Source organism: Vicugna pacos, chromosome 3, assembly GCF_048564905.1.
Source record: "Vicugna pacos chromosome 3, VicPac4, whole genome shotgun sequence".
NCBI lineage: Eukaryota > Metazoa > Chordata > Mammalia > Artiodactyla > Camelidae > Vicugna > Vicugna pacos.
In genome coordinates, this window is record NC_132989.1 from 75898198 (window position 1) to 75923671 (window position 25474).

The 25474-nt window shown below is 42.5% G+C and overlaps 1 protein-coding gene and 1 long non-coding RNA gene across 4 annotated transcripts in view; one reads left to right on the forward strand and one right to left on the reverse strand.

The window, feature by feature from the left end:
• Positions 1 to 23927, reverse strand: part of LOC116279318 (uncharacterized) — a 76101-nt gene extending 52174 nt beyond the window's left edge. The window contains exons 1-6 of one of the 2 annotated variants that reach the window (XR_012071400.1): positions 23306 to 23927; positions 22892 to 23048; positions 16167 to 16339; positions 7773 to 8027; positions 4578 to 4790; positions 4359 to 4437 (exon numbers count right to left, since the gene is read on the reverse strand). This is a non-coding gene — a long non-coding RNA (uncharacterized lncRNA). Of the gene's footprint in view, positions 1 to 4328; positions 4438 to 4577; positions 4791 to 7772; positions 8028 to 16166; positions 16340 to 22891; positions 23049 to 23305 lie in introns of both variants that reach the window. The other variant, XR_012071399.1, reaches the window with a different exon arrangement.
• CD180 (CD180 molecule) lies at positions 7619 to 22180 on the forward strand. 2 transcript variants are annotated; one of them, XM_006197539.4, is made up of 3 exons: positions 7619 to 7887; positions 16557 to 16723; positions 20416 to 22180. In XM_006197539.4, the coding sequence occupies exons 1-3, from the start codon at positions 7798 to 7800 to the stop codon at positions 22136 to 22138; spliced, it is 1980 nt and encodes a 659-aa protein (XP_006197601.1). In that variant the 5' UTR covers positions 7619 to 7797; the 3' UTR covers positions 22139 to 22180. The 2 variants fall into 2 exon arrangements, with proteins under 2 accessions (XP_006197601.1, XP_072814646.1); XM_072958545.1 differs by lacking the exon at positions 16557 to 16723 and having other exon boundaries at positions 7818 to 7887.
• Positions 23928 to 25474: the final 1547 nt, after the last annotated feature.

The window sequence follows — 25474 nt, forward strand, 5'->3', positions numbered from 1 at the left end:
AAACAGACTAAGGCTGGTGTGTAGGATTCAAGCCATCTCTAGAAACGTGTTTAGAAAATGTGTTCAGATGTTGCCACATTAAAAGTCCTCTGTGCGGAATCTTAACCTTTTACTTCTAGTTCCTCAGCTCTTCCCCAAACCCTATCATCCTCTACCCAGGGGCAGGTCAAGAACTCATGTGATTGGAAAGAACCTCTTCACAGGAGGAAGCAGAAGCAGTAAGCAGAGATTGGGTATGCAAACCCAGTGAGCCACCTTAATTAGCTTCTTTGTATGTACAAATACTTCCTCTCAGCCCTACTTAACAATCAGCAGTCATGATGGGCCCTAATTACAACAATAAATTGGGCCTCAGGCAGCCACCTCTTGCTCCATCATTAAAGGGGACTATCTACCAAGGCCTTTGCAGTCAGTGTATCTCCTTAGCACTAGGAAGACCCAATGGCTCATAGTGGTCACTGGTTGTGAGCAGGGAAGCCCTGGGTGGTCGACAGCATCAGGAACTCAGCGGCTCCAGCAGCAGCTCAGAGCCTCAGACTCTGCACAATTAGGAAAATACTTATGTGTGAAGTGAGGAGTGGCCTGTGGGCCTGGGGACCAAATCAGCATGTCCTTGGCATTTACTAAGTCCAGATGTCTTCATCTCTGGGCAGGAAGTCAGAGTCTGTCCAGATGGCATCTTGATTGCTTTCAGCTCAGCTGATTAAACTTCTAAGGCTGACATCTCTCCCAAATACCCTCTCCATTCTATGAAAATGTGGTTGTCAAATAGTGCCAGGAAGAGCCCCCGAAGACATGGCAAACTGGGAGGGCCTGATTGCAAACCTGAGTGCCTGGGACAGGGCCCCAGGCAAATTTCCTGCCACACAACTGGGGCTTTAGAATTCTTACTATTGCTACAAGCATGGGACTTTCCAGGGAGGCAGTGTGAAGGGGGCAAGATTGTGACTCTGGATCAGACAGATCCAGTTAGGAGTTCCAGATCCTCAACTTTCTGACCTGTGACTTTATGCACATCCCTAAGCGACTCTGCCTCAGTTTACTCACCTATAAATGTGGGGTAACAATAGGACCTACCTCAACAAGTTGTTCTGAAGATTTATGAGCTTATGTACATCAAGTGCTTACAAGAGTGCCTGGCACGTGGTAGGGCTCCCTGCAGACATTCTGTTAGTACAGTGGGCTCTCTAGTCCCAGGTTCTGCACCCACAGATTCAGTTAACCATGGATGGAAAATATTCGGGAAAAACAACTCCAGAAAATTCCATAAAGCAGAACTTGAATTTGCCACACGCCAGCGATTATTTACATAGCATTTATATTGATTTACAACTATTTACACAGCATGTACATCGCATTAGGTATTTTAAGTCATCTATGCGGGGTCCACAGACATCTGGCAGATTCCTGCTCCAAGGCCCCTCAGGTGTCCCGCTGCTGACTTTAAAGACAACAAAGAACATTTCTTTCCTAATACATACCTGCCTTAGCTGAGATAATGATCATCTATACAATGCCCAGAAGCCTGACCACCAGGACCAGTCACAGCTCCTTACCAAAGCCCTAGCCCTACCCTTTCAGGACCCTCTTCCTTCCCTATTATCTCATCATCAACCAATCAGAGACTTGTGCACAAACCAATCACAGCCTTTGGTACCTGATGTAGCCTCTCTAATAAAAGACCTCAGCAGCCGACCCTCAGGGCTCACACAGGCACCTCTCGGCTGTGTGGCCTGCAGTTGTCTCTGGCAGAGTAACCAAATAAACTTCTTTTCTATTTTCACCCTGTGTCTTTGATAAATTCTTTTACTATCCATGCACCAGCCTGCCGAATCCCACAACAAACTAATCTTGATTTTGGTAGTCGTTTCATAGGAGTATATACATCTGTCAAAATTCATCAAATTGGTCAACTGAAATATGTGTAGTTTACTGTACAGAAATTATACCACAATAAAATTGTTTTTTTTAAATAATAAATAAATAAAGCATATGGGAGGATGTGCGTGGGTTCTATGCAAGTATTACGCCATTTTATATGCGATTTCAGCACCTGTGGGTGTTGGTATTCATGGCTGTCCTGCAGCCAATGCCCCACATATACCGAGGGACGACCGTAATCTTGCTAATTTTTGTCCCTAGCTTTACTTTGCCTTCTGAGGAGCTGCTCCTTAAAAACACAAACCAGCATGAGGGCAAGGGACCCACCTTGTCACTCTCACATGCTTTATATTAGAAATAACGGTAATGACCTGTCCAAGGTCACGTAGGTTGCCATGTCTGACGATGGAAACCTATAAAGGCTGGTGAACTCCTCTCTGCTGAGGTCCTACTTAAGGAGGAAGTCAGTGCTGCACATGGAGCAGAGGAGTGGTCATCCTCCCCTCCAAACACCACCATCCCGCCCCCAACAAACACTTCCAGTCCTGCTGAGGGGATATAAGGTTCACCAAGGTGAAGAAAGGAGGCCATGGTACCATTTACAGAAAGTGCTGCCTACCCCTTTGCTAGTTAAGAAACTACTTTCCTCCCATGCTTCACTGTGAAGGGCTGTGGGAGCTTAATCCAATGTCATGTTCACACTAAAAAGCCTGGGAAATGTTCTAGAAAGCCTGAAAGTCAATGATTTAATAATAATGTGGATAATCTCAGCTCTTGGAAATGTTAGACTCATGTCACTCTTTAACATTCTTAAAGGAAAGAAAAAGGCAGAGTTGGATTAGGGTATTTTAAAGCTTATTTTTAGCTTTAAAATTTCTGATGTTAATGGACGATGATTAGGACCACCTTATTTCAGAGTGGAGAGTTAATCTGAAAATCCCAGTTCCCAGTCCTGTGCTCTAGTCCCCATATCCTACTGCCTGTTAATATCATATTCATTTAAAGCTTGAGAGAAAAGACCTAAGGATGCCTTTAACATTTCTGCCTTTAAAATACACCAGGTGAAACAGAAGTTGGTGAACAGCACTGACTCATGCCTAATTAGAAGTTAAAGCTTGACAAATACTCTAGTATGTTACACATATTTCCAGAACCATGTATGTGTAACTGGATGACCACAGAATAGTGCAACCTAGATTGGGGGAAATGTCCCAAATCAGAGAGTTTTTAAGTTGTTGTAACACAGGCCCCAGAGAGTGGATGTTTCTAGTGTTAATCATCCTGGGAAGAGATGATTTCTGGGGCAGGAAATGCAAGGAAAAACTCCCCCTTTCCCTGAGTACAAAGCCAAGAAGGCTTGGGCTCTGAGATGTGAAAAGGCCTGGAGTATTTTTTGTGATGGAGGGGAGCTGGCTATGACATGTGAAGACATTGTGCCTGCTTTGGTGGTGGTGGTGGTAGTGGTGCCATCAGTAATAGGGAAGAGATGGGGAGAGGGTATAGCTCAGAGGTAGAACACATGCTTGGCACGCATGAGGTCCCGGTTCAATCCCCAGTACCTCCATTAAAGTATATATATATATATATATATTATATATTATATATATATATATATATGAATCACTCTGCTGTAACCAGATATTAATGCAACATTGTAAAGCAACTATACTTCCATTTAAAAAAAGGAAAAACTATGATAAATAAACACACACACACACAGGGCAGAGAAATTGCCAGTTTTGGAGCAGAAGGATCGAGGCTGGCATTGTGAAGCTGTCAACACAACTGAGCTTGAACGCAAGGAGGACATGAGAGAGGTCCCCTCTCCAGGTGGGAGAGGCCCACTAGCATCACGTGCTCTGTCCAGCCTGGGGACCTCACAAAGGCCATCAGCTGCAACAGCAGCAGTCTAGCAGCATGACAAGCAGGCTTAACGCTCAGTTCTCATGTGCCCACAAAGCAACAAACCCTCAGATGGGGGGAGGAGGTGACTTTGAAGAAGGCTTTACTTACTGTTTTTATGGCTCTGAACCTTGCATCATAATAATTTGGTAAAACAAATGAAGAAATATGGAGAAATACAACAATGAGTAAAATTGACCATAAAATGCACTTAAATATTCAAGGTTAAGTGGAATTTCAAATGCAAGTAGATTTAACCATCTGGAGGCAAAGGGGAAAGCAGGCATGACCCAAAAAGCAGAACAAAAACTAAATGTACAGGAGGAAAAAACAAGATAGGACAGTTTAATACCAACTGGTGCCCATATCTGCAATGGATATTAAATATCTCATTCTTTGCTAAAGTTGGAGCACAAAACCGTATTTTGGTTTGTACACCCTTGAAAGAAAGCAAACTAGCCCTTGGGTTATTGCTAATAAAGGGCTTAATGAGCCAAACAAGGTATCCTAGGACCTCACATCACTCCCCAGACTATCATTTATACCTTGAAACACAGAAAAGTAAGTGCACAGACCTCCCAGACATGAAAGTGGCAGTTCACCGGAGTCACCCACAGGGTGACAGCTGACCCAAGGGATGAATGGCGTGGACACCTGGCAGAAAACAAGACAAAATGCATCAACAACAAAGGATGGTTTGGGGTTTGTATGTAAATATGTAACACGAGGGCACTTGAATTTTATGAAAACTTCTGGGGTCCACAGATCTATTGTTTCTCCACTGACATGGTTACCTGTCTGTAGAAATAAATGAGTTTCCAGTGTCTTATCTCATCTTCTCCATCCCCTCACCAATTTCTGTAAGAACTGGTTCTTAGAATGGATGATGGCAGTTCCATCCCTAAATGGCACTGAGAATGAACTGGGATTGTAGCAGTCACGAGGCCCACAGCTCCAGCCAAATCTCTCTCTATTTTTTATATTTGCCCGGAAAGGGGTCAGACCACCTGCAGTAGTAAAGAAAGAACACTTGTCAACAAAAAGCAAGGGCAACTCCATTTTATTGGCTCAGGCCCATGACTGTTACACAAGTAAAATGGAAATCATAGTTTTGAAGCAGAGTAATGGGATTTTCGATGAAGAAGTACCTTATAGATAATCTAGTCCGACTCCATCATTTGACAGATGAGGAAATTAAAACAGACTTTCCCAACCACACACAACTGGTTAATAGCAAATCTAGGGCCAGAATTCAAGTCAGTGCCTTTCTGGGCAGATTTGAATAATATTCAGATCAACAGACTGTGAGGGACGGTAATGCATGAACTTGTGACACAATCGGAGGAACTAGAGATTTTTAACCTAGAAAGGGTTTATTATGTCCCTAGCTAAGGGACATAACAACTATTTTCAAGTACCTGAAGGGCTGGCAAGTAGTAAAAGGGCTTGAACTTGTTCTGCTGGCCTGAGGAAAACAAGGGCTATTGAGGGGAAGTTAGAGGAAAGACTAGCTGTTCAGTATAACACATTACCTTTTAAATAGTCAAAATTTGCCAAAACAATTCATCAGGAGATAATAAGCTTTCTGTCACCTGAAGCAATTCAGGAAAGACTGGAAGATAATGTAGTGTGTATGTTTCGTCCATGGAAAGGGCTGGGTAAGGGGCGTGGAGGAGAAAATTCAGGCATGAAAATCATTTGGATGAGGTGACCTTTAAGAGTATGTGATTCTTTACAAACTGGGATCAAATAAGGGTTTCATTCTTGCCTCCAAACTCTAAAACCTATCTTCCCATCTGTTTGTAATAGTTTAAATTTTAATCTATTTCATATTTCAGGGTATTATGCCCTGAATATTTGATTTGAACGCTGTGGCAGGTCACTCATATTCATTTATTTTTCTTCTTTTACTCTAATACACTTGCTAGTGAGTCTTTTGAATCTATTATGCAAACACATGCAAATCATATGTGAATAGTCTGGCCTCAGAAAATGACAAAATCTCATGGCCCTAACTGAGCCACCAAACCTTTCTTTAAGAAGGAGAGTAATATCACCTTTTAAATGTCTCTGGGGCAGGAGACAATTTCCTGAGAGTGACACTTAGACGACGTTGAAATTGGTTACTCAGAGGAGTCTCTGCCTCATATTCTTCATATTTATATAGGACTTTAAGGTTAAGAAAGCTTTTTCACGTAAATGATCCCATTTGATCCTCATAGTTACTCTGTGATGTTGGCAGAATAGGAACTGGAATTCCTGTTAAATTACTCATTTGGGAAATAGACTCAGAAAAGTGAAATGACGCCCAAGTTTGCTCTGCTGATAAATGGTGGACCTGATGCTTCAAAGTAGCCCTGCGTTTAGTCCAAGGACTCTGCCCACGACACTGTGATGCGTATCTGTTTAAAGCTATCAGTCTGGGTTTGCTTGGACTGCATTTTGCCAAAAGCATCTTTGAAGGTACTTTTGTTGATGAGGATGGCATTTTAAGGGTGACCAAAAAAGTCTGCCTGTAGTAGCCCCAGCAAAGCACCAAGGACATAGTTTCTCCAACATCATCTGCTTTTTAGCAACTGCTCTGAAATCTCCGGATGAGGAATGTTCTTCCTCCCATCCAGTTCTCAGCTTTTTCAGGAGGCAAAATTCTTCCTTAAACTATGGAGAGTAATGGTACAGCCTCTGCAGTCAGACTGTCTGGATTGGAAGCCCTAATCCACCACTTTCTAGTAGTGTGGCCTTCAAGAGGTCATTTCTCATCTATAAAAGGTCATCAGTTTCTACATCTATAAAATGGGTGAAATAATGGCACCTCTGATAGAATATGTGATAAGAAGATACATATAAAACAAAAGAAAACCTGCCCAGAGTTTGACACACAGTGTGTGCTCAGTAAATGGTAGCTACTATAATGATTGTATTCACGGTAGTAATGCAGTCATGGTGGTAGGAGTAGTATCTCAAGGCATCATGAACGGTGATGTTAAGAACTGGCTCTTGGAAATGAAATGGGAGGGCATTAATGCCAAGTATCTCCTATAGGCCAAAGGGTTGGAGAATAGACAATGTCTGAGGTGGCTAAAATTCAGTCCAGTGAGGCATGCATCAACTTTAACCTTCTTTAATCACTATCACATTTTGCATCACAGTGAGGGTAGTTGCAATCCTGTTTCAAAGCTCTTTCTAAGAAGAAATAGATGTCAGCCAAGGCTGACATCCTTAACTCTACTCACCCTTAGTAAGACTGCTCTGCTTATAGCAGTGTCCTCTACTTCCCTGGGTCACCTTGGGAGGGAACCAGAAGGGATTCCACTCCAGCTGCTTTAGCAGCCCTGAATGACAAGGTCAAGGGATGGACTTGTCCTCCTCCTGTACCAAGACCAGGGGTGCATACTGTGGAGGTGGCCAAGGCAGCAGCAGAGGCACAAGGGGCAGCTCCACTCCCCTTCTGGGGTGACCCTGTTCTCTCTTGCTCTAGTACTCAGCTCCAGTGGATGCCAGCACAGGGCTCAGTCCTTCCATCCACCCCCACAGAGTGCTCTGCCCTTCCAGTGTGCCAGGTCCCTCCCCTAGGATAACTAACAAGATGGCCTCCTCTGTGAGGACAGCCTCCTGCTCCCAGAGCCGTTCTTGTGCAAAGGGACCGGCGGCTGTTGGATCTGGCCAAACTCTTAAAGTTTGTCCAGAGTCACTGGGAACCATCACCCGGAGAGTCCATGTGACCAGCCCAAGTGGGCTGCATAACTGATTTGTGTTTACCAGGAAATGCATTGGGCCATTCTGGGGCTGGGTCCGCAGCTATTTTGAGCAAGAATGGGTACTATGCAAAAGGGACTTCCCTTTTTTTGTAGCACAGGGCCACCCAATGCTGAGCAGTCAGCAGCAGTTTTTGTTTCCAGATCATTCTCCTGAGCACCTCTCTGGCTGTCAAATTACTGAGGCCATCATAGCTTGACTGGATTTCTTAGCTCTGGCATTAACTAACCTACCAAGCTGGGCTGCACTGGTCCTGCGATGGCTCCCTGTGCTGGCTGCTTCCTGCTGGCGGTGCTGTTTTCTGCCAACTGTAAAGTCATCACCTTCTTAGATCCAATGTGCACTGAGGTGAGTCTGAACTATTTGTCTTTGTCCAGATTAAACTGCCTGGAAATGTTAAGATTCAGCGTGCAGCCCCATCTGAGCCTTGGCATTCCAATATCCACTGTCTTTCAAAGGGCAACGAGGTGTGTAGAAGTTTTTCTTTACTGTGAAAGAGAAACCAAAGAGCTCAGCTGGGGTGATGATCTCAAAGATTCATAGTAGAAAGAAGTGAGAGCTGTTTTCCTAGGCAAATTCCCCCCAAATCATCCCAGTAAGGACGTAAGATGTCAACGGGTCCCAGGGCAAAGAGCAGACCTCCAAACCTGCTTCCTAGTGTGCAGGAGCTATTTGTCCAACCTCCCAGCACATGGCCACTTCCCCAAAGAGTCCTCCAGTTTCCTGGCATTCAGGATGGAGATTAGTAAGACCATCTGTGCCAGGTTTTAGAGCATATAAAAAGCACTCTGAACAAATCTGGCTTTCTCCTTGAATTGGACAGCCCTCCATCTGTTTCACTAACCCACAGGAGTAACATCTGAGAATAGAGCCAAGTCGCACCTTCTGTTTTGGACCATAACAGTATTTATCAACCTGTGGGAAGTTCTTGGAGAGGGTGGCGAGAAAGAGAAAGGAAATGGGCTACTTTCCTTGCCGTCTTCCTCCCGCTACCTCTGATCCCAGCAGGTGTCCAGTACCATGTGGCCTATCGAACAAGAGCTACTACGGACAGGAAGGACCATCAGTCTTGGTGGCTGGGCAGGTTGCTTTCCTATGTTGGGGATGAATGATGAAAAAGAGGCAGGAGTAACATGGCAGAGAAAGGCAGTGCTTAGGAACAAGGGTTGGGAGAATAAGGGAGAGTGGGGCAAGGACCTGCCAGATAAGAGCAAGAATCAAAGCCAGGGCTGAAATAAGGCCTAGAAGCAGAAAGCAACAGAACCTTGTATTCAATTGGAATCAGGATGCACACTCAGACTGAGAAGAAAGTTATGTTCATTTGCTCGCTGCTATAACAAAGTACCACAAATAAGCAGCTTCAACAACAGAAACTTATTTTCGTACAATTCTGAGGGCTGGAAGTTCAAGATCAAGGGGTCAGCAAGTTTAGCTTCTTCTGAGGCCTTCCTCCTTGGCTTGCTAATGGCCTTCTTCTTCTCCCTGTGTCTTCGCATTCTCTCCCCTTCGTACATATCTGTGTCTAAATTTATTCTTCTTATAAAGACACCAGTCATATTGGATTAGGGCCCCCCTAATGACCTCATTTTAGCTTAATTACCTCTTTGAAGATCCTATCTCCAAACTCTCATTCTGAGGTCCTGTGGCTAAGACTTCAGCGAATGAATTTTAGGGGGACACAAGTCAGTCCACAACAGAAGTGGGCAAGTGAAAGGTTTTCATCAGCCCCAGAAGGTGGTATCCTCATCATTCAGGGTGAAAAATCAGTTTCACACAGGCCTGGAGGTGACATGTAAGAGGGTAGGAGTGGAGACACCACCCCCTCAGTTATGAGGTATGTTATGGCATCCACCTTCTGGCAACATCCTCAAATGGAATAATATTACCATTAAATTCCAACTTATTGGGAAGCAATCTGTTTTAAACACCCTGCTCTCAAGTCTACCAGTTCACGTCTTAAATCCCTGCACTGCAGCAAAGTCTGTACATCCCTTCCAAAGTCCACGAGGGCCCTTATTCCTGGGAGACTTCGGAAAGCCCTGGAAATACTGGACCAGTGTAGCTTTCTATTGAGGGCACCAGGCCCCAGAGTTACCAGTTCTTTTTTCGCAAATGGTTCCTGCTTTAGCAGAGGGAAGGAGGAAGAGGCATGGAGAGCACCCTAGCCCTTTTGCTGCCTGTTCAGAGGACTTCCATGCTATTCAGGTGGCAGGAGTAGTGCCAAGGGTCCCAGGAACCCCAGGTCTGGCCTATGTATGCTACAGTGAGAAATTTCCTTTCTGGAGAAGTCAAGTGAGACTGAAACCCTCCAATATAATATCCTCCCTGCAGCCCGCCCTCTGAAACGACTCTGATTTTAAATGTCTTAAGAACAATTTAATTAATGTTGGATCTTTATTTTTCTTTACATCTTCCATTGTGTTTGAGTTCATGACAGCTGTTTATTGAGCTATCACTTCTATGTGAATAGTAGGGAGGGAACTGGGAGATAAACTTGTTTCTGAAGGTAAAGAAATTCTGGGCTTCAGGCAAGAGGGATAAAGTGAAAGTGGTGGGAGAGAAAGCTTCTGATTTAAGGGTTTGGCCCTTTTTCAGGTGAAAAATCACCCCAGTTTTCCCACCCCTTCCCCTTGCTTTCCTTTCCTCATTCATTCTCCCCTCCCCCAGTTTAAGTAAAATTAACCACATACTGAACATACGTTCATGTAATTACCACGAGCTTATCAGGCCCCACCCTTAAAACAAGGTTTGTTTTGTTTTCCTTGTTTTGAGTTCAGTAAACTTTTTATTGAAGTAAAACAGACACACAGAAAAGTTCACCAATCCTAAGCGTAGAGCTCAATGAGTTCTCACTAAGTGACCACATCCATGTAAGCAGCATATGGACTGAGAAACAGAACATTCTCAGCACCTCAGAAGTCCTCTCATGTCTCCTCCTGGTCACGAGCCCCCACGGGCACCCAGTACTTCTATCACCCTCAATTAATTTTGCCTCCTTTTGAATTTCATATACATGGGAACATACAGCATGTATTCGTTTGTGTCTGGCTTCTTTCGCTCAGTATCAGACTCATGAAATTTATCAATGACGTCGTGTGCAGCGATCATGTGTTCATTTTCATCATGGAATGGTATTCTGTTGTATTAGTGAAAAACTGTTGATTTATCCATTCTGTTGTTAGTAGACATTTGCACTGTTTTCAATTTTTTGGCTATTACGAATGCTACTGCTTTGGACATTCTTATCTATGTCTTTAGTAAACAAATGAACAAACATTTATTAGGTGTATATCTGAGTAGATGTATTTGGTCATAGGGTATACAGACTTGTAACTAGTAGATATTGCAAAACAGTTTTTCAGAGTTTTGGGACCTATCTCTTCTCATCAGCCATGTGTATGAGTTCTGATTGGCCCACAGCCTCACATACATTTGCTATTTTTTGTTGAACACTAGCCATTCTGATAGATGGGTAGGGATATTTCACTGGGATTTAATTTTTTTTTCCTGATGAATAATTAAATTGAGTACATTTTCATACTTTTCTTGGTCATTTGTGTATCTTTTCATGTGTCTGTGTATGTGAAGTGCCTTTTCAAGTCCTTTGCCCATCTTCTCTTGGTTTGTCTGTCTTTTTTTTTTTGATTTGTAGTGGTGCTTTATGTATTCTGGATACAAGTCCTTTATTAGGTTGCAAATATCTCCTCCTACCCCATGGCTTGCCTTTTCACTCTTCTAACAATGTTTTTTTAAAGGAATTGAAGTCCTTAATTTTAATGCAGCTTGATTTATCATTGTTCCTTTATTTTTGGTGCATTTCTGTTCTGTTTAAGAAATGTTTGCCTACCCCAAGGCCATGAAGATATTATCATATGTTTTATTCTGGAAGTTTTATTGTTTTGTCTTTATTTTCATTTCTAGGTTTCATATTTAAATTCATAGTCCATCTGGAATTGCTTTTTGCATATGCTGTGACGTATGAGTCAGGATAAATTTTGTTAATAAACCTTTTTGTTTGAAAAACATTTCAAACTTAGACAAATTCTAAAATATATTAGAAGTCTTACAATTAACACCCATAAACACTCCACACAGAAACTTTCATTATTAATTATTAAGTGTGTCTGTGTAACATAAGTAACAAAATTAGACCTTTGACCAAGTGTTTGGAGGCTGACAAATATGCAAAGTGTAGCTGGAATTCAGCGTCCTGTGATTGGATTCTCGTAACATTTTAGATGTATTCTTGAATAATTACTTGGATGTGTAGGCATGCCTCCTCATTTCAAATGAGGTCAACTTGGCTATCCTCTCTTCTCAAAACCATGGTAGAAGACAGTCCTTCAGGCCTCAGTAGGAGAGAGTGCTTAGTAGAACTCTGTTTAAGAAAACTCCAAGTTCATGGATACAAGGGCTTCCCAATAGCTTGAGACAATGTCAGGGATGCTGTGAAGACCCAGTGCAATGCTAACTTATCTTGTGAGTGCTTGATGTACCTTATCTCAGAATACTCAGAGCTGGCCTGGCAAGAGGGGTTATTATCCTCAATCTACAGTTAGGCAAAAAATAAGGCTCAGAGAACACAGGTTCATGGTTGAGAGCTGGGATCTGAACCCCAGCCATTTGCCTCAAGACGCACAGAAAATGAACCGTATATAATTGGAATGCCCTTTGCTTGGAGGAGTGAGATTGAAACAAAGTTTTAGAGCTGTGATCTCTTGGGAGCGTTTTATTTTCAGAGAGTAATTGTTACTCTGGGACTTGGCTCAGTCAAATTGCTAGCTCTGGATAGAGGAGTAATTAATGAGGGAGGGTTGGGGTTCAGTGTCCCAGACTCCTCGTGCTTGGGGGAGCTGGTTGCTATGTGAGCCAAGTGCAGAGAAGACATCGGAACAGGTGGGAATCAGCACTTGCGTTAAACTCACAGGGTTCTAAATTAGAAAATGATTTCAACCCTTGTGAGGAGAGAAAATACTGCAGGATGGCAGAGAGTTAGAGACAGCAGAAAGGAGCAAAATCAGATCCTGATTGAAAAAATGCAAATGAATACCTGGAGGGAAGAGGGATTGCAGACACAGATGCAGCACTTGGGAGTCCTGCTCTGTAGAAAGGCACAGCTCGGAGCTGGAGCTGGAGACAAAGGGACTGGCACAGGTCCCAGGGCACCACAGGTTCTGAGCAAACGCCCACGACTTAGAATGGGGGTGGGCCTGGGGCAGCTATTGGGAATACCGTGTGGCTTTGCCTCAGCCCTGCTGGCTGCGTAAGTTCACATCCAGAAGGGTCCTGCCTGGGATGGAACCAGCCAAAGCAGAAGAGTGAGAAAGTGACTCAGGAAACTGACCTCAGACTGAGGTCTAGTGAAGAAACCTGGGGCTATAGGAAGTGATCACGTGGGGCTCAGAGAAACCACAGGGGCTGCGAAAGTGGTGGTGGGTTTCTGCCTGGAAATGCAACTAAACACATAGTTTTGGCCGCCAGCCCAGCCCTGTGCCAATAGCAGCGGCCACACAGTTGGGACCCAGCAGTCCTCTTCTACACCACCCTCTCCAGCTCTGTTACATTACCATTCTGCTGTCCGGGAACCCTGTGCTATGCTATCAGAACTTGCCCTCAGAAAGTTTTACTGTGAATCCTGACAGCGAAAAAGACACCATCTCCCTGATATGGTGCTGCACAAAATGTATAACCTTAATCAAATCATGAGGAAACATACAAACACCAAATGATGGATATTCTGCCAACTCTGAGCCTGGATTCTGAAAAAAATAGATCAATGCCAGGAAAGATAATGAGAGGCTGAGAATCAGCTCAGATGAAAGAAGACTAAAGAGACCTGGGAACTAAATGCAACAATTACACAGGAGTGTGAGTGCCACAGGAGACCAGCCCAGGACAGTCTCTGAAATGCATGTGGTTTTCAAATTTTCTTATGAGCTCTGATTCTTGTCATTTGCCTCTTTCTTTAGGAATCAAGGGCAGAGAGTTCACTGCAGATTAGCTAACTGGAGATTATCGAATGTCGTGACCCAGGCTCACGGTGGACTTCTCAGCACCCCTAGGGAGGGTTATGCACTGGTTCCCGGGGTTTTCACTGGGTTGAAACTGAGCTACTTCATTTCCCTGCCTTTCCATTTGCTAGGCGCGCCCTCATGTCACTGACTCAGGAGAACTCCTGCTCCCTTCCAACTTTGGGAATCACATCAATGTAATAAAGTGCTTACTTAGTAAAGCACACAAGAGAAGTAATTTAGATGTCATGGGCATTTTCATATTCTGGCAAAGGAGGGAACTGCCAACGTTGAGCCTGTTCCTGTAGGGCCAGAACAGAGTGAGACAAATTGAGGAAAGGCCCCCTTTCTCCACATGTGTATGACATTTCTTAAATCAATGGAGACCAAAAAAGAAAAATGTCTCCTCAAACTAATCTGAACCTTAGCAGCTACACATACATTTTGCCTCTGGGTCTTCCATGTTCGTGGGCACTGAAGAGGGGCCTAACAGCAACTGTTTTCCCCTACCAGTCAGTTAAGTAAAAGTTTTAAATGCAAAATGTGCATGTCAAGGACATTATGTGGATTTGTGGCAGTGCCCTGAGGACTTTGGGTCTATGAAACAAAGGATGAATTACAAGAAAATGTAAGTATGACATTTTCATTAGTGACTTTCCTAATACTGTCACAATATAGAAGAAAACCAGTGATTTCCTGTAAATGAGCATGTTCACTGTAGCTACAAAAAAGTGCCAAGCTAAGCAGAAGTTGGACTGGAAAAAGCAAAAAGCAATTCAGATGGCGACACCTCTCAAAACGTCACACTTCAGAGCAAAGGCAGATGTGTGTGGTCTTCCGTTTTCAGCTAAGGAGACCTGTTTGCAACTTAGCATGAGGAAAGCTACTGATTTAGCGTTTGATGGGGCAGGTCTTTCCTAGACCCTGCAGTCTCAGTGGAGCCTCTAGTGAGACCACTGTGTGGCCAGGAGAGAAGAAGGCCTGAGAGGCTGGGTGAAATCACATGGAGCCTGAGATGATCTGAGAGGTAGCCCATGGCTCTGGGGTGTCAGTCTTCTTTGTGTCTCAAGTGTACTTTTCTTGGAGATTATTTCTATCCTAGGAGTCTCCCCATGCAAAATATACCTCATCAGGCCTTCATATTCACCCCACTATCCTTTATCCTAAGGCATCATCCAGATGAATTATGAGCCCACAATTCTATAGGCTTCTACCTAGCCCCCTTCTGTTTTTACCTAATTAGTCCAAGATCTATAACTTGAGTTAGGGAATTTTGCAAACAGTGTTTGGCAGATATCAGAATATATGACTCTCCTGGGACCCAGGATGACAAATTCCTCTGAATTTATGTGCAGGGCTGTGCCCAAATGGTGGGTCTGGTATCCACAGCCTGCAGTTCCAGAGATCCAAAACCGACTCAGGCTTCAAGATCACAAGACCTTGTGACCTAAGGTCTGGGCCACACTGCTAGTTTTTTTTCTTTTTTTTTCTTTTAAACATTGTATTAAGAACATTTCTAAATATACACAAAAGCAGTTAGTTACAAGGAATCTTGTGTATATCATCCCACATTCAATAATCACCAACATTTTGCCTACCAGTTTCATCTCTCCACTCCCTCTCCTTTTGCCAGAGTATTTTAAAGCAAATCCCGAGCACTGTGTCATTTTGCCTCTAACTACTTCAAAATGCAACTCAAAACAAGATCATTTCTCTTACATTATTGCGAGGTCACTATTATTGACAAAATTCACAATTCCTTAATATTCTCTAATATTCTGTTCTCGTTTAAAATTCCCTGATGGTCTATAAAATGTCTTTTCCCAAACGCTTTATTTGAATTAAAACCTAAACAAGGGCTACTCTATTATCCGTTGCGCATGTCTCTTCGGTAGCTTGTATACCTCTCTCTCTTTATAAGAGCAGCTCCTCTCTTGTCCCACCCCCTCACTCTCCACTTCTACCAACATTATTCACACGTTGACAAAACAAAGTCTGTTTTTCCATAGACTGCCCCACCTTCTGCATTTGGCTGACTGCTACCTTCACAGGCAGACTGAAAGTTAGGCCCAAAGTCTTTTTTTTTTTTTTTAGGTATAAGAATTTTAAAATTTAATCAGTTTTCCCAATTGTAATCACAGGTTAGATACTGATACAGCAGTTTGGAGACATGAAAGAAAATCAGCCCACATCATACTTATTGGATTCACTGTGGGCGCATGCCTTGTTCTGTGAGCTAATCTTGTTTACATTCTTTTTTTTTCTTGATTGGATTCAAGGTTAATCTTTTTTTTGGCAATACCTCACAGGTAGTGCTATGTACATTATACAGCATCACATCAGAAAGTGTGTACTATCTGATTGTCTTCTTTTGTTGAAGCTAATCTAGAGTTGATTTATTTGTTTTGAAATGTTTTCCTTCAAAATCAAAACTGTAAAACAAAGTACATTCAGAGAAGTCTTATTTCCAAAATCAAAACTGTAAAACAAATTACATTCAGAGAAGTCTTATTTCCATCCCTATCCTTCTCTCTGGCTCCTTCCCTTCCCAAAATATAACCAGTTCGGAGTTTTTCCCCAGTTTCTTTTTCCAAATATAAGAAAACACACACGTACCTTTCTTACGTACTGTATACTATATACAGTAATAGACATTCTGCACCTTGCTTTTTTCACCTTAGAATAAATCTGCATATCACTCCATAGCAGTGTGTGGAGATGGTATCTACTCCTTTTTCAGCTGTGGAGGGTTCCATTTTGTGAATGTACCACATTTTGTTCAACTAGTCCTAAATGGATAGATAATCTGGTTATTGTCAATCTTTTGTTATTTCAAAAACTACTAAAATGAATAGTGCTATGCATAAGTCATTTTGTGTTTTCCCAGTTTTATATTTGGTAAAGATTCCTAGAAGTGGGATTGCTGCTCAAAGAATAAAACGTAATTTTGCTAGTTAGCCAACCAAATTACTCTTTGATATAAATTTACGTTTTTTCTCTCATCAGAAAGAAGCCAGCAGAGCATATAACTGTGAAAATTTAGGTCTCAAAGAAATTCCTGACACTCTACCAAATACAACAGAATTTTTGGAATTTGGCTTTAATTTCTTACCTACAATTCAAAATACAACCTTCAGCAGACTTACAAATCTTATCTTTTTGGATTTGACCAGGTATGTATTCTAAATCTTTGTGTGCTTGATGTTTTACTTAAGTGAAAACATGACTTGCACTCAAATTGTTTCCAGCACTTTCTTTTGGGCCACAGGGACAACCTGCTTTTTCTGCATGTTTACCCTTTCCCATTAAATATTTTTAGGCAGGTAAAATATAATTTAAATAAGTGCCAGTCAATGGAGAGGAAAGTGGATTGTTCTCAAACTGGACTGTGTCGGCAGTGCTGCTTAAGAAATTCTATAGACTATCAGTAACAAAATTGAATATAAATCTTGTACTAAATCAGATGCCACATCATACTACATTTTAGCATAGCTGAATATTAATGGATGTGCCATTTTAGGAAAAGTTTACAGGAGAAATACGTATCATCTACTTTTTCCCCCCTAAAATTGGGAAAAGAGTTTCATTACTTGGTTTTAGAGGCAGACTTAGTATTCCAAATGCTGAACTAGTGCTTGTTAATCAGTGGGCAGAAGTATCACAAGAAAATAAGGGAAGAGAGCAAAAGGGAAAGGCAGTGTGTGTGTGTGTGTGCGCGCGCGCGCACGCATGCACGACCATATGTAAGGGGGGATAGGGTACTGCATGTGGATGAGGTCTGCACCCCTTGCAGCATCTCTATTTCTTCTACTCTGGTCCTTCAACTTAAGCTTCTGCAGGGCAGGAAAGCATTCACCTCCCTAGAGCCACTTTGTCTGTGTAACCCCCACTGGGAGGTAGCCAGGGTGAATGCTGCCACAAAATCTAACAGAGGCTCAAGCAGATTTTGTGAGTTGAAGGTCACAAAAGAAGGAAACTGGGACTCTGCTCTCCTGACTGCCAGTCCAGAGTCCCCCAAATGTCCCCCGGCCACCTCCACAACCAAGACTCAGTTAGACACAACTGAGAGCGAGCCTTGCCCTTTCAGGTCATTCTGCTACCTACCTAGTTTGCCCCAAAGAAACTGACTTTCCCTCTCTTTTGCCATTTCTCATTTTCAGATGAAATGAGTCTGACCACATTTTTAAGAAGTGCTGAGCTTTTCTAGCTGGAGACTCTTAAGTTTCCCCTTCCGCTATTTTCAAAGTGATAAAAATAGGACCTCATACTTTCTAAAACCCTCCTCCACTGCTCCCCTCCCCGCCTTCTATCTGGTCACAACAGAGACACTGCTTTTACTACTTGACCCGGCCATTGTTCCTTTAGCTTTCCCAGCTTGCTTTCTATGCTCTTTCTATCCCATCCTTCCCTCTTGCTTTTTAGACCTTCCTGTCTGGAATCATTTTTCTTTTTCCTAAAGCACCTCCTTAGACATTTCTTTGGTGAGTGTCTGTTAGTAATCAACTCCCTCAGCTTTCCCCCCCCCCCCGAAAACATCTTTATTTCACTCTGATTCTTGAAAGATAGCACTTTCTGGCATATGGCTCCAGGCTGACAGTTATTTTTAATCCGGTCCTTCCAAACTACCCTTTCAGTCTTCCATCTTTGCTGTTGGGTGGTCATCTATCTGTCTAATCATTGTTCACATATTGGTGATCTGTCTTTTCTTCTCCTGAAGTTTTCAATAGCTTCTCTTTGTCTGTGGAATTCTGTAATATCAGTGATGCACTGTGTAGATTGTCAGGCTCCCTGATTCTGAGATTGGTGTCTTTCATCAATTCTGAAATATTCTAGCCATTATCCATCTGAACTTCAATTTGCTTCCATTTGTATCTCCTTTGGATCTATGGTTAAACTTATATTGCATCTTCTAATCTGTCCTTTATATGTTTTATCTCTTTCTTGTTTACCATCTCTTAGTTTTTTTGGACTACATTCTAATTAATTTTTTCCTATTTACTTCTAGTCTGTTAATATCCTCCTCAGCCATCTCTAATCTGTATAAACCATTTCAATTATTAACTTTTTTCATTTCAAAAAGTTTCAATGATTTTTTAAAATTTTACACAAATATTAGATCCATTTTAATATTTTTTCCTTTATTATACTTTTGGTTCTTATTGTTTCCCTTAAACATATTAAACATGTTTGACATAAGTATATTTATTATGTATTCTGATAATATATATCAGTTATATCATATATTTTTTATATAGCATATATACATTATCAGACAAATCTGATAATTCTGGCATCTGTTGCCTTTTTTAATCTGATTCTGGTGGAACTTTTTTTTCCTTTTCCTCATTTTGGCTAATGTGTTTCCCTTATATGTTTGGTGAATTTTTATTTTGAGCTCATTTATCATGTGGAACTTTGTGCAAATTTTTGTTTAAAAAATTTTCCCTGAAACTAGATAATACCAATGAGTTATTAACATTATTGTGTGTGACAATGGCATCATGACTATAGAAAACAAGCCTGTATATTTTTTGGAAATGCACACTGACATACGTATGGATGTCTAGGATTTGACTTAAAATAACCCAGGAGAGGTAAGTGGGATTAGATGAATCAAAGCAGCATGTGTGGCAAAATTGTGAGAACTGTTGCACCTGGGTGACAGGGACATGACCGTTCATTATACTATTCTCTTTACTTGTATGTAAATTTGGAAGTTTTCCTTGTAAAAAAGAAAAATTGCTTAAGAAAGTATATCGCTCCAGAAAAGGTTTCTATTTACTTCTACCAGTTACCTGAAGTCGCTACCTTTCTGGCACCACTTTAAGCTAAATTTTTCACCAGGGTTTCTTTTGGGTGGTCCGCAGAGGTAGCATAAATTCAGGCTACAAGCCTCATAGGTGGAAGTTTATGCTTAGGGAATCTCATGGGAGATTTTTCTTGTTTTGTTGTTCTTCTACCCAGAGCCAAGGCCAAGACAAACACATATCTTCGAAGTCTCTCTGTAAGTTTTCTGTTTTTTTTAAGGTCACCCATCGAAAGGATCCCCTGAGGGTCTCTGTTGTTTGCAGGTTTTCGATAAGACCTCTGATCCTATTCCCAACCATTGTCTCCTGCACTGGTCCATGTGGCTTATTAAAATCCAATCTCTAGGCCACGAAGGATTGGCAGATATTGGCAGATATGACAAAACTAGCTCCAGAGATTGCTTGGTTCTATGGATTCAAGCTTCCTTTTGACAATGCACTTCTAAGCAATTCCCTTATTAACCTCCAGGGGAGCTCTGTGTGTCTATGTGTGTATGTGGCTGTATGTGTGTAATCCAGTATTTTTATCTGCAACACCAGGCTGGGTTTCTCTGAACCTCTAGGGTTCCATATTTCACTGGAGCATTTTCTTATGTATCATTTGAATCACAACCATTTACAAAGTAATCATGGTTGCTATACTTTATAGGTGAAAAAACAGAGCTTGAGAAAAGTTGTGACTTGTCTAGGATGGCAAAGATTCATATTTACACATCGTATGTTATATACTGTGCATTATATATGACATAGTTTATATTACTTATAACAGTAAATTATAGTTTGATTTTTCCTACAAACCACTAATTATCATACACAAACTGGTGAGAGTTCAACCTATAATATCTGGAAAAAATTCTAAATCAAAGGGTTCACACCTGAGGCTAGCCATTAATTCAGAACCCCATCTACAGGTACTAACGAAAGCTTTTTATCTTTCACTTGGAATAATAATGTATACTGGTTTTACTGTACACAAAAGATGGCTTTTTAATATAGGTCACTGTGATAGTTTTTCTTTTTCCTAATTAGTTGTTATCAAATACTATTATCTTTTTAAGGTGTCAGATTAACTGGGTACATGAAGATACTTTTCAAAACCACCATCAACTGAACACCATCGTGTTAACTGGAAATCCCCTGATATTCATGGCAGAAACATCACTGAATGGGCCTACGTCACTAAAGCATCTTTTCTTAACCCAAACAGGAATATCCAATCTTGAGTTTATCCCAGTGCACAATCTGGGAAACTTGGAGAGTTTGCATCTTGGAAGCAATCATATTTCCTCCATTAATCTCCCAGAAAACTTTCCAACACAGAATCTGAAAGTCATGGATTTTCAGAATAATGCTATACACTACATCTCTAGTAAAGACATAAATGCTTTGGAACAGGTCGCTAACCTTAATTTCAATGGCAATGACGTTAAAGGCATTGAGCCTGGGGCTTTCAATTCAAAAATCTTTCAAAGTTTGAAATTTGGAGGGACTCTAGACTTATCTATCATATTAAAAGGTCTACAGAACTCTACTATTCAGTCTCTTTGGCTGGGAACATTTGAGGACACTGATGACCAAGACCTCACTTCAGCCATGCTTGAGGGACTCTGTGAAATGTCTGTTGAGAGCATCAATCTACAGAAGCATCATTTCTCTGGCTTTTCACCTTCCACATTTCAGTGCTTCACTGGACTCCGGGAGTTGGACCTGACGGCAACTCACTTGCGAGAGTTACCCTCTGGGCTAGAGGGTATGAGCTCTCTCAAGAAATTAGTTCTCAGTGCAAACAGTTTTGAGCAATTGTGTCAGATCAGTGCTGCCAGTTTCCCATCCCTTACAGACCTCTATATCAAAGGCAACACGAGGAAACTGGACCTCGGTACTAGGTGTTTGGAAAAACTAGAAAATCTTCGGAAACTTGATTTAAGCCACAGTGATATTGAGGCTCCTGACTGTTGCAACCTGCAACTCCAAAACCTGTCCCAACTGCAACACTTAAATCTGAGCTACAATGAGCCCTTTGGTCTCCAGGATCAGGCGTTCAAAGAATGTCCTCGGCTGGAACTCCTGGATTTGGCATTTACCCAGCTGCGTGTTAGTGCTCCACAAAGTCCTTTCCAAAACCTCCATCTCCTGCAGGTTCTGAATCTCTCTAACTGCCTCCTTGATACCAGCAATGAGAACCTTCTAGCAGGCCTGCTGGATCTCCGGCATCTGAATTTACATGGGAACAACTTTCAAGATGGGAGCCTCTCAAAGACCAACCTACTTCAGCCAGTGGGCAGCTTGGAGACTCTAATTTTATCCTCCTGTGATCTCCTCTCCATAGACCAGCAAGCATTCCACAATCTTGGGAAAATGAGCCACTTAGACTTAAGTCACAACCGCCTGACAGGTGATAGCATCGACGCTCTTAGCCATCACAAAGGGATCTACCTTAATCTGGCCGCCAATAACATTCACATCATCCCACCCCGTCTCCTCCTCATCTTGTCTCAGCAGAGCACCATTAATTTAGGTCACAATCCTCTGGACTGCACATGCTCAAATATTCATTTCATAATGTGGTACCAAGAAAACTTGCAAAAACTTGAGGGCTCAGGGGAGACCGTGTGTGCAAACCCTCCATTTTTAAGGGGAGTTAAGCTGTCTGATGTCAAACTGTCCTGTGGGATTACAAGAGTGGGCATTTTCTTTCTTATGGTATTTGTATTCTTGCTTATAATTCTGCTCATTTTTTCAGGTAAGTCTATTCTTAGGTGGAAATACCAGCACATTTAGTGCTGAAAGTTTCTAGAGATGGCAAATAAATGTTTAGCAAAATTGCCCTCAATAGAGGAACTGTTGTCTGTTAGTGATTAGACTTTTCAGACAGCTTCCTGGAGCCAGGCAAGGTTTCACTGTGCTTTTCTGAGTCCCAGCGCTAATGAATCTCCAGGGAAGGTAAACTAAGTAGGGTCAGAGGGCCAGATGCAGCCATGAGAGACACACAGCCATTTCCTCACATGGAAGGTGAGCAGAAGCTGAGGAGGACCCCTGCCAGGGAAAGGTCAGGAGAGTAACCCATCAGGAGGCCATCCCTTCCACTCATGGGCATCTTTTGAAGGGGAGTCACTGCCCACCCTGACCCTAAAAGGACACCATCAACTCCCACCACTTGGCAGGGTCGAGGACCCCAGCTCCCTGTCCCACAGCTGGGGAACTGTGCTCAGGTCTTTGCTCTCAGTAGTCACTTGGGAAATAAGTTGGGGATAAAGTATCAAAGCTTATTTTAAAGAAAAAAGGGAAAACACAATGAATTTTAAGAGACTGAGAAATGAACCTTGCCATCAAATTCATTTCATTAACCTCTTTAATCCTTAAGTCTCTAAGGTTTCTACAATGCTGCTGCTGCTAAGGTATAAATAGCTCCGAAAGACAAAAACAACAAGAAAAAACCACCCACTCCTGCCAGGCTGTCCCTCTCCTAAGGTTTAGGAGTTTTGTTACACTGGCCGCCCTCACTTCAGAACCAGGGAGGTTCTTTCTACCTACCTGATGTTCTTATTCTGTTTCAGATCCTAACTTACAGGTGGCTGTGGGCCAGATGCTCTTCTCACTTGAATGTCTGGTCCGTACAAGCTTCTTTCCCACAGGAACCATGAGATAAATGGTGGTTTGGTTCCCAGGCCAGCTCTCAAAAGCCTTTCACCTGGGATAGCAATTGAGACAGCACGTTACTGCGGAAAAACGTGTTACAGCTTGGTGTTACAGCTCAAACTGAATCGCCTCCACAAAGAAGGACCCGGAATACTGTCGGATGGCGAGCCTCCTCGTTCACTTTCAGAGCTCCCGACCTCCAGGCAGTTGCTCTGCCGTCCCTGCAGCTGAAGTGGCCGGTGTGGTTGGAATCTCAGAATGTGGCGGAAAAATGTGTTACAGCTCAGTGACAGCCCAAGCAGTACTCACGAAGTTGGAGAAATCAGGTTTATTATGGCAGCAAGCCTAGACGAGTTACCACCTAAAGCTCTGGACAGCGGCTGCAGGTTTTCACAGGCCTTTTATAGGCTGCCGGTTTTACACTTTGCAACATCATACGCAAATAAAGTATAACAGAAGTTGACCAACCAGGAAGAAGCTTTGTAGAAATAGACCAATCAGGAGTGAGAGAAATAACCAATCAGGAGTGAGGGGAATGGACCAATCAGGAATGAAAGAAATAACCAATCAGGAGTGAGCTCCATGCGAATAAAAATACTACAAATGGACCAATCAGAAGTTAGGGAAGTGGACCAATCAGAAGTGAGAGTAATAACCAATCAGGAGTGAAGGAAATAACCAATCAGAAATGAGCTCAGGGAACCAATAGAATTTTAGGTGTAAGTTAGCCGCTTTAGAGGCAAAGAGTGAGATAGAGCCTCTGGGCCAGGGAACTGGACGGTGCTGGGAGGAGAGCCTCGGCCCTTGCCTACAGGTCCTGCTGATCTTTTTATGGGGCTTCCCGCCTCAACGTCACAATGAAAACTAGCGGAAGAAAGAGAGCACCCCTGTGCACTCCCTACAGGGCGCACAATCAGCTGGCTTAGTGAGAAGCTGGGAGTATCAGCAAAGATTGTGCCAGCGACGGAGAGGGGACAGAACCATTAAACGCAGAGAGAGAAAGAGAACAGAGACGCTGGCAGTGTTATGCCTTAGGCCTTCTTCCCAAAGCACAAAGGCTTGATATTCTGAAGTCTGCATTGGTGGGCAAGAGAGCTGAGCTCCTGTACTCAGGTGTTGCATTTTAAGTCCTGGATTAAGTTCTACAACCAGTTTTAGGCCAGAGATAGTAGCTTATAGCTGTTAAATTCTGATTGGATATCAAAATAAAACTTGATCAACATCTAATCAGAACTGATTAGCCCTTAGGTCAAGGGCATAATAATAGCTGGACAGAATGTAAACTTGGGGACCAACTCAGCTTTACCTCTGTACCCCTAGGAAACTAAAGACAAGGGAATAGTGATGGAAAGCCATAAACCTTTCTGAAAATGCTTTGCAAGCCTTGGGATGTTTGGTGTAATACTACATAGGAGTCCAGGTTTTCTCAGAAGTGCCTGGGTATGAACTCAAGGCCAGGCTAGAGTGAGGTGAGTGAGGCACCCATTCTGGGTGTGAAATTTATGGGGGAACCAAAAACTCAGTCATGAAGGCAAACCATTATTTTTAAAACTTTATATTAATGCAAAAAAAAAATCCATGATGCATATCAACATTTTTAAACAGGCTGCATAACAGTGCCAGGCTGAACCATATCAGAGCCTGAGGCAAAAAGATGACTAGTCATGCCTCTAATATTTTGGTATTTTGTTCATGGTGGATATTCTACCTCGGTTTTGATTTTTTATAATGTTGCATTAAAATATTTTTTATCTTTGCTACTGAGTTTTTGGGTGCCCCCTTAAATTTGGTGCCCAAGGTGGGTGCCTCACTCACCTACCCTGTCCTCACCCTAAGGACTGGTGAGAAGTGGGGGTTCCCGGCTACATCCCAGGCCCCAGTTTACCAAGTGCCTATTAGCAGGCACATTATCTCAGTTTCACTCCAAAGTGTCCATCTCCTGTCTCTTTAATTTCTGGAAGCAGGGACAAGTGTTCCAGATCTTACACCTTGTTCCCCCATTTTCAGCTAACTCCTAACTCCTGGGCTCAAAGACTTCCTTCCTTCAAAGCCCAGAGAGGTGGCAGAGATGAATGGGTATCAAAATCCTCTGAGCCCTAGGTGGCCTGGGCCTGGTGAGAGGGGCCAAGTAGAGCCCTGCTCTGCTGATGACATGAAACATCACACAGTGAACGCTTTACTTATCTTGAATACCAGCCTTTGGGAAAACAGGTGCCTGGGAAGGCAGTTTTCCTCGGCTTCCCTGAGGGAGCATTGGCAAGGCAGTCATTTAAGGATGTGTGTTAAATGAGAAAGAGAGTACCTGGAAATAAGAGGACAACGGGACACACTTCTTCAGCCACCTTTATTCCTTCCTGGGGCCTAGGATGGTGCACATCGTTCTGAGAAGGCCAGTTTGAGCCACTGCTGGGTTGTTATTGGCCTTGAGTCTGGCAGTAACCGAGGCCTTTCTTTTCTTGTTGAGTCTTGGGGCCAGGA

Excerpts from the sequence above, each read along its gene's own strand:
- CD180 (XM_006197539.4), top strand. The coding sequence starts at position 7,798 with ATGGCTCCCTGTGCTGGCTGCTTCCTGCTGGCGGTGCTGTTTTCTGCC. Across the intron at positions 7,888-16,556 it reads TAGATCCAATGTGCACTGAG|AAAGAAGCCAGCAGAGCATA; the intron begins GTGAGTCTGAAC and ends TTCTCTCATCAG. Across the intron at positions 16,724-20,415 it reads ATCTTTTTGGATTTGACCAG|GTGTCAGATTAACTGGGTAC; the intron begins GTATGTATTCTA and ends TATCTTTTTAAG.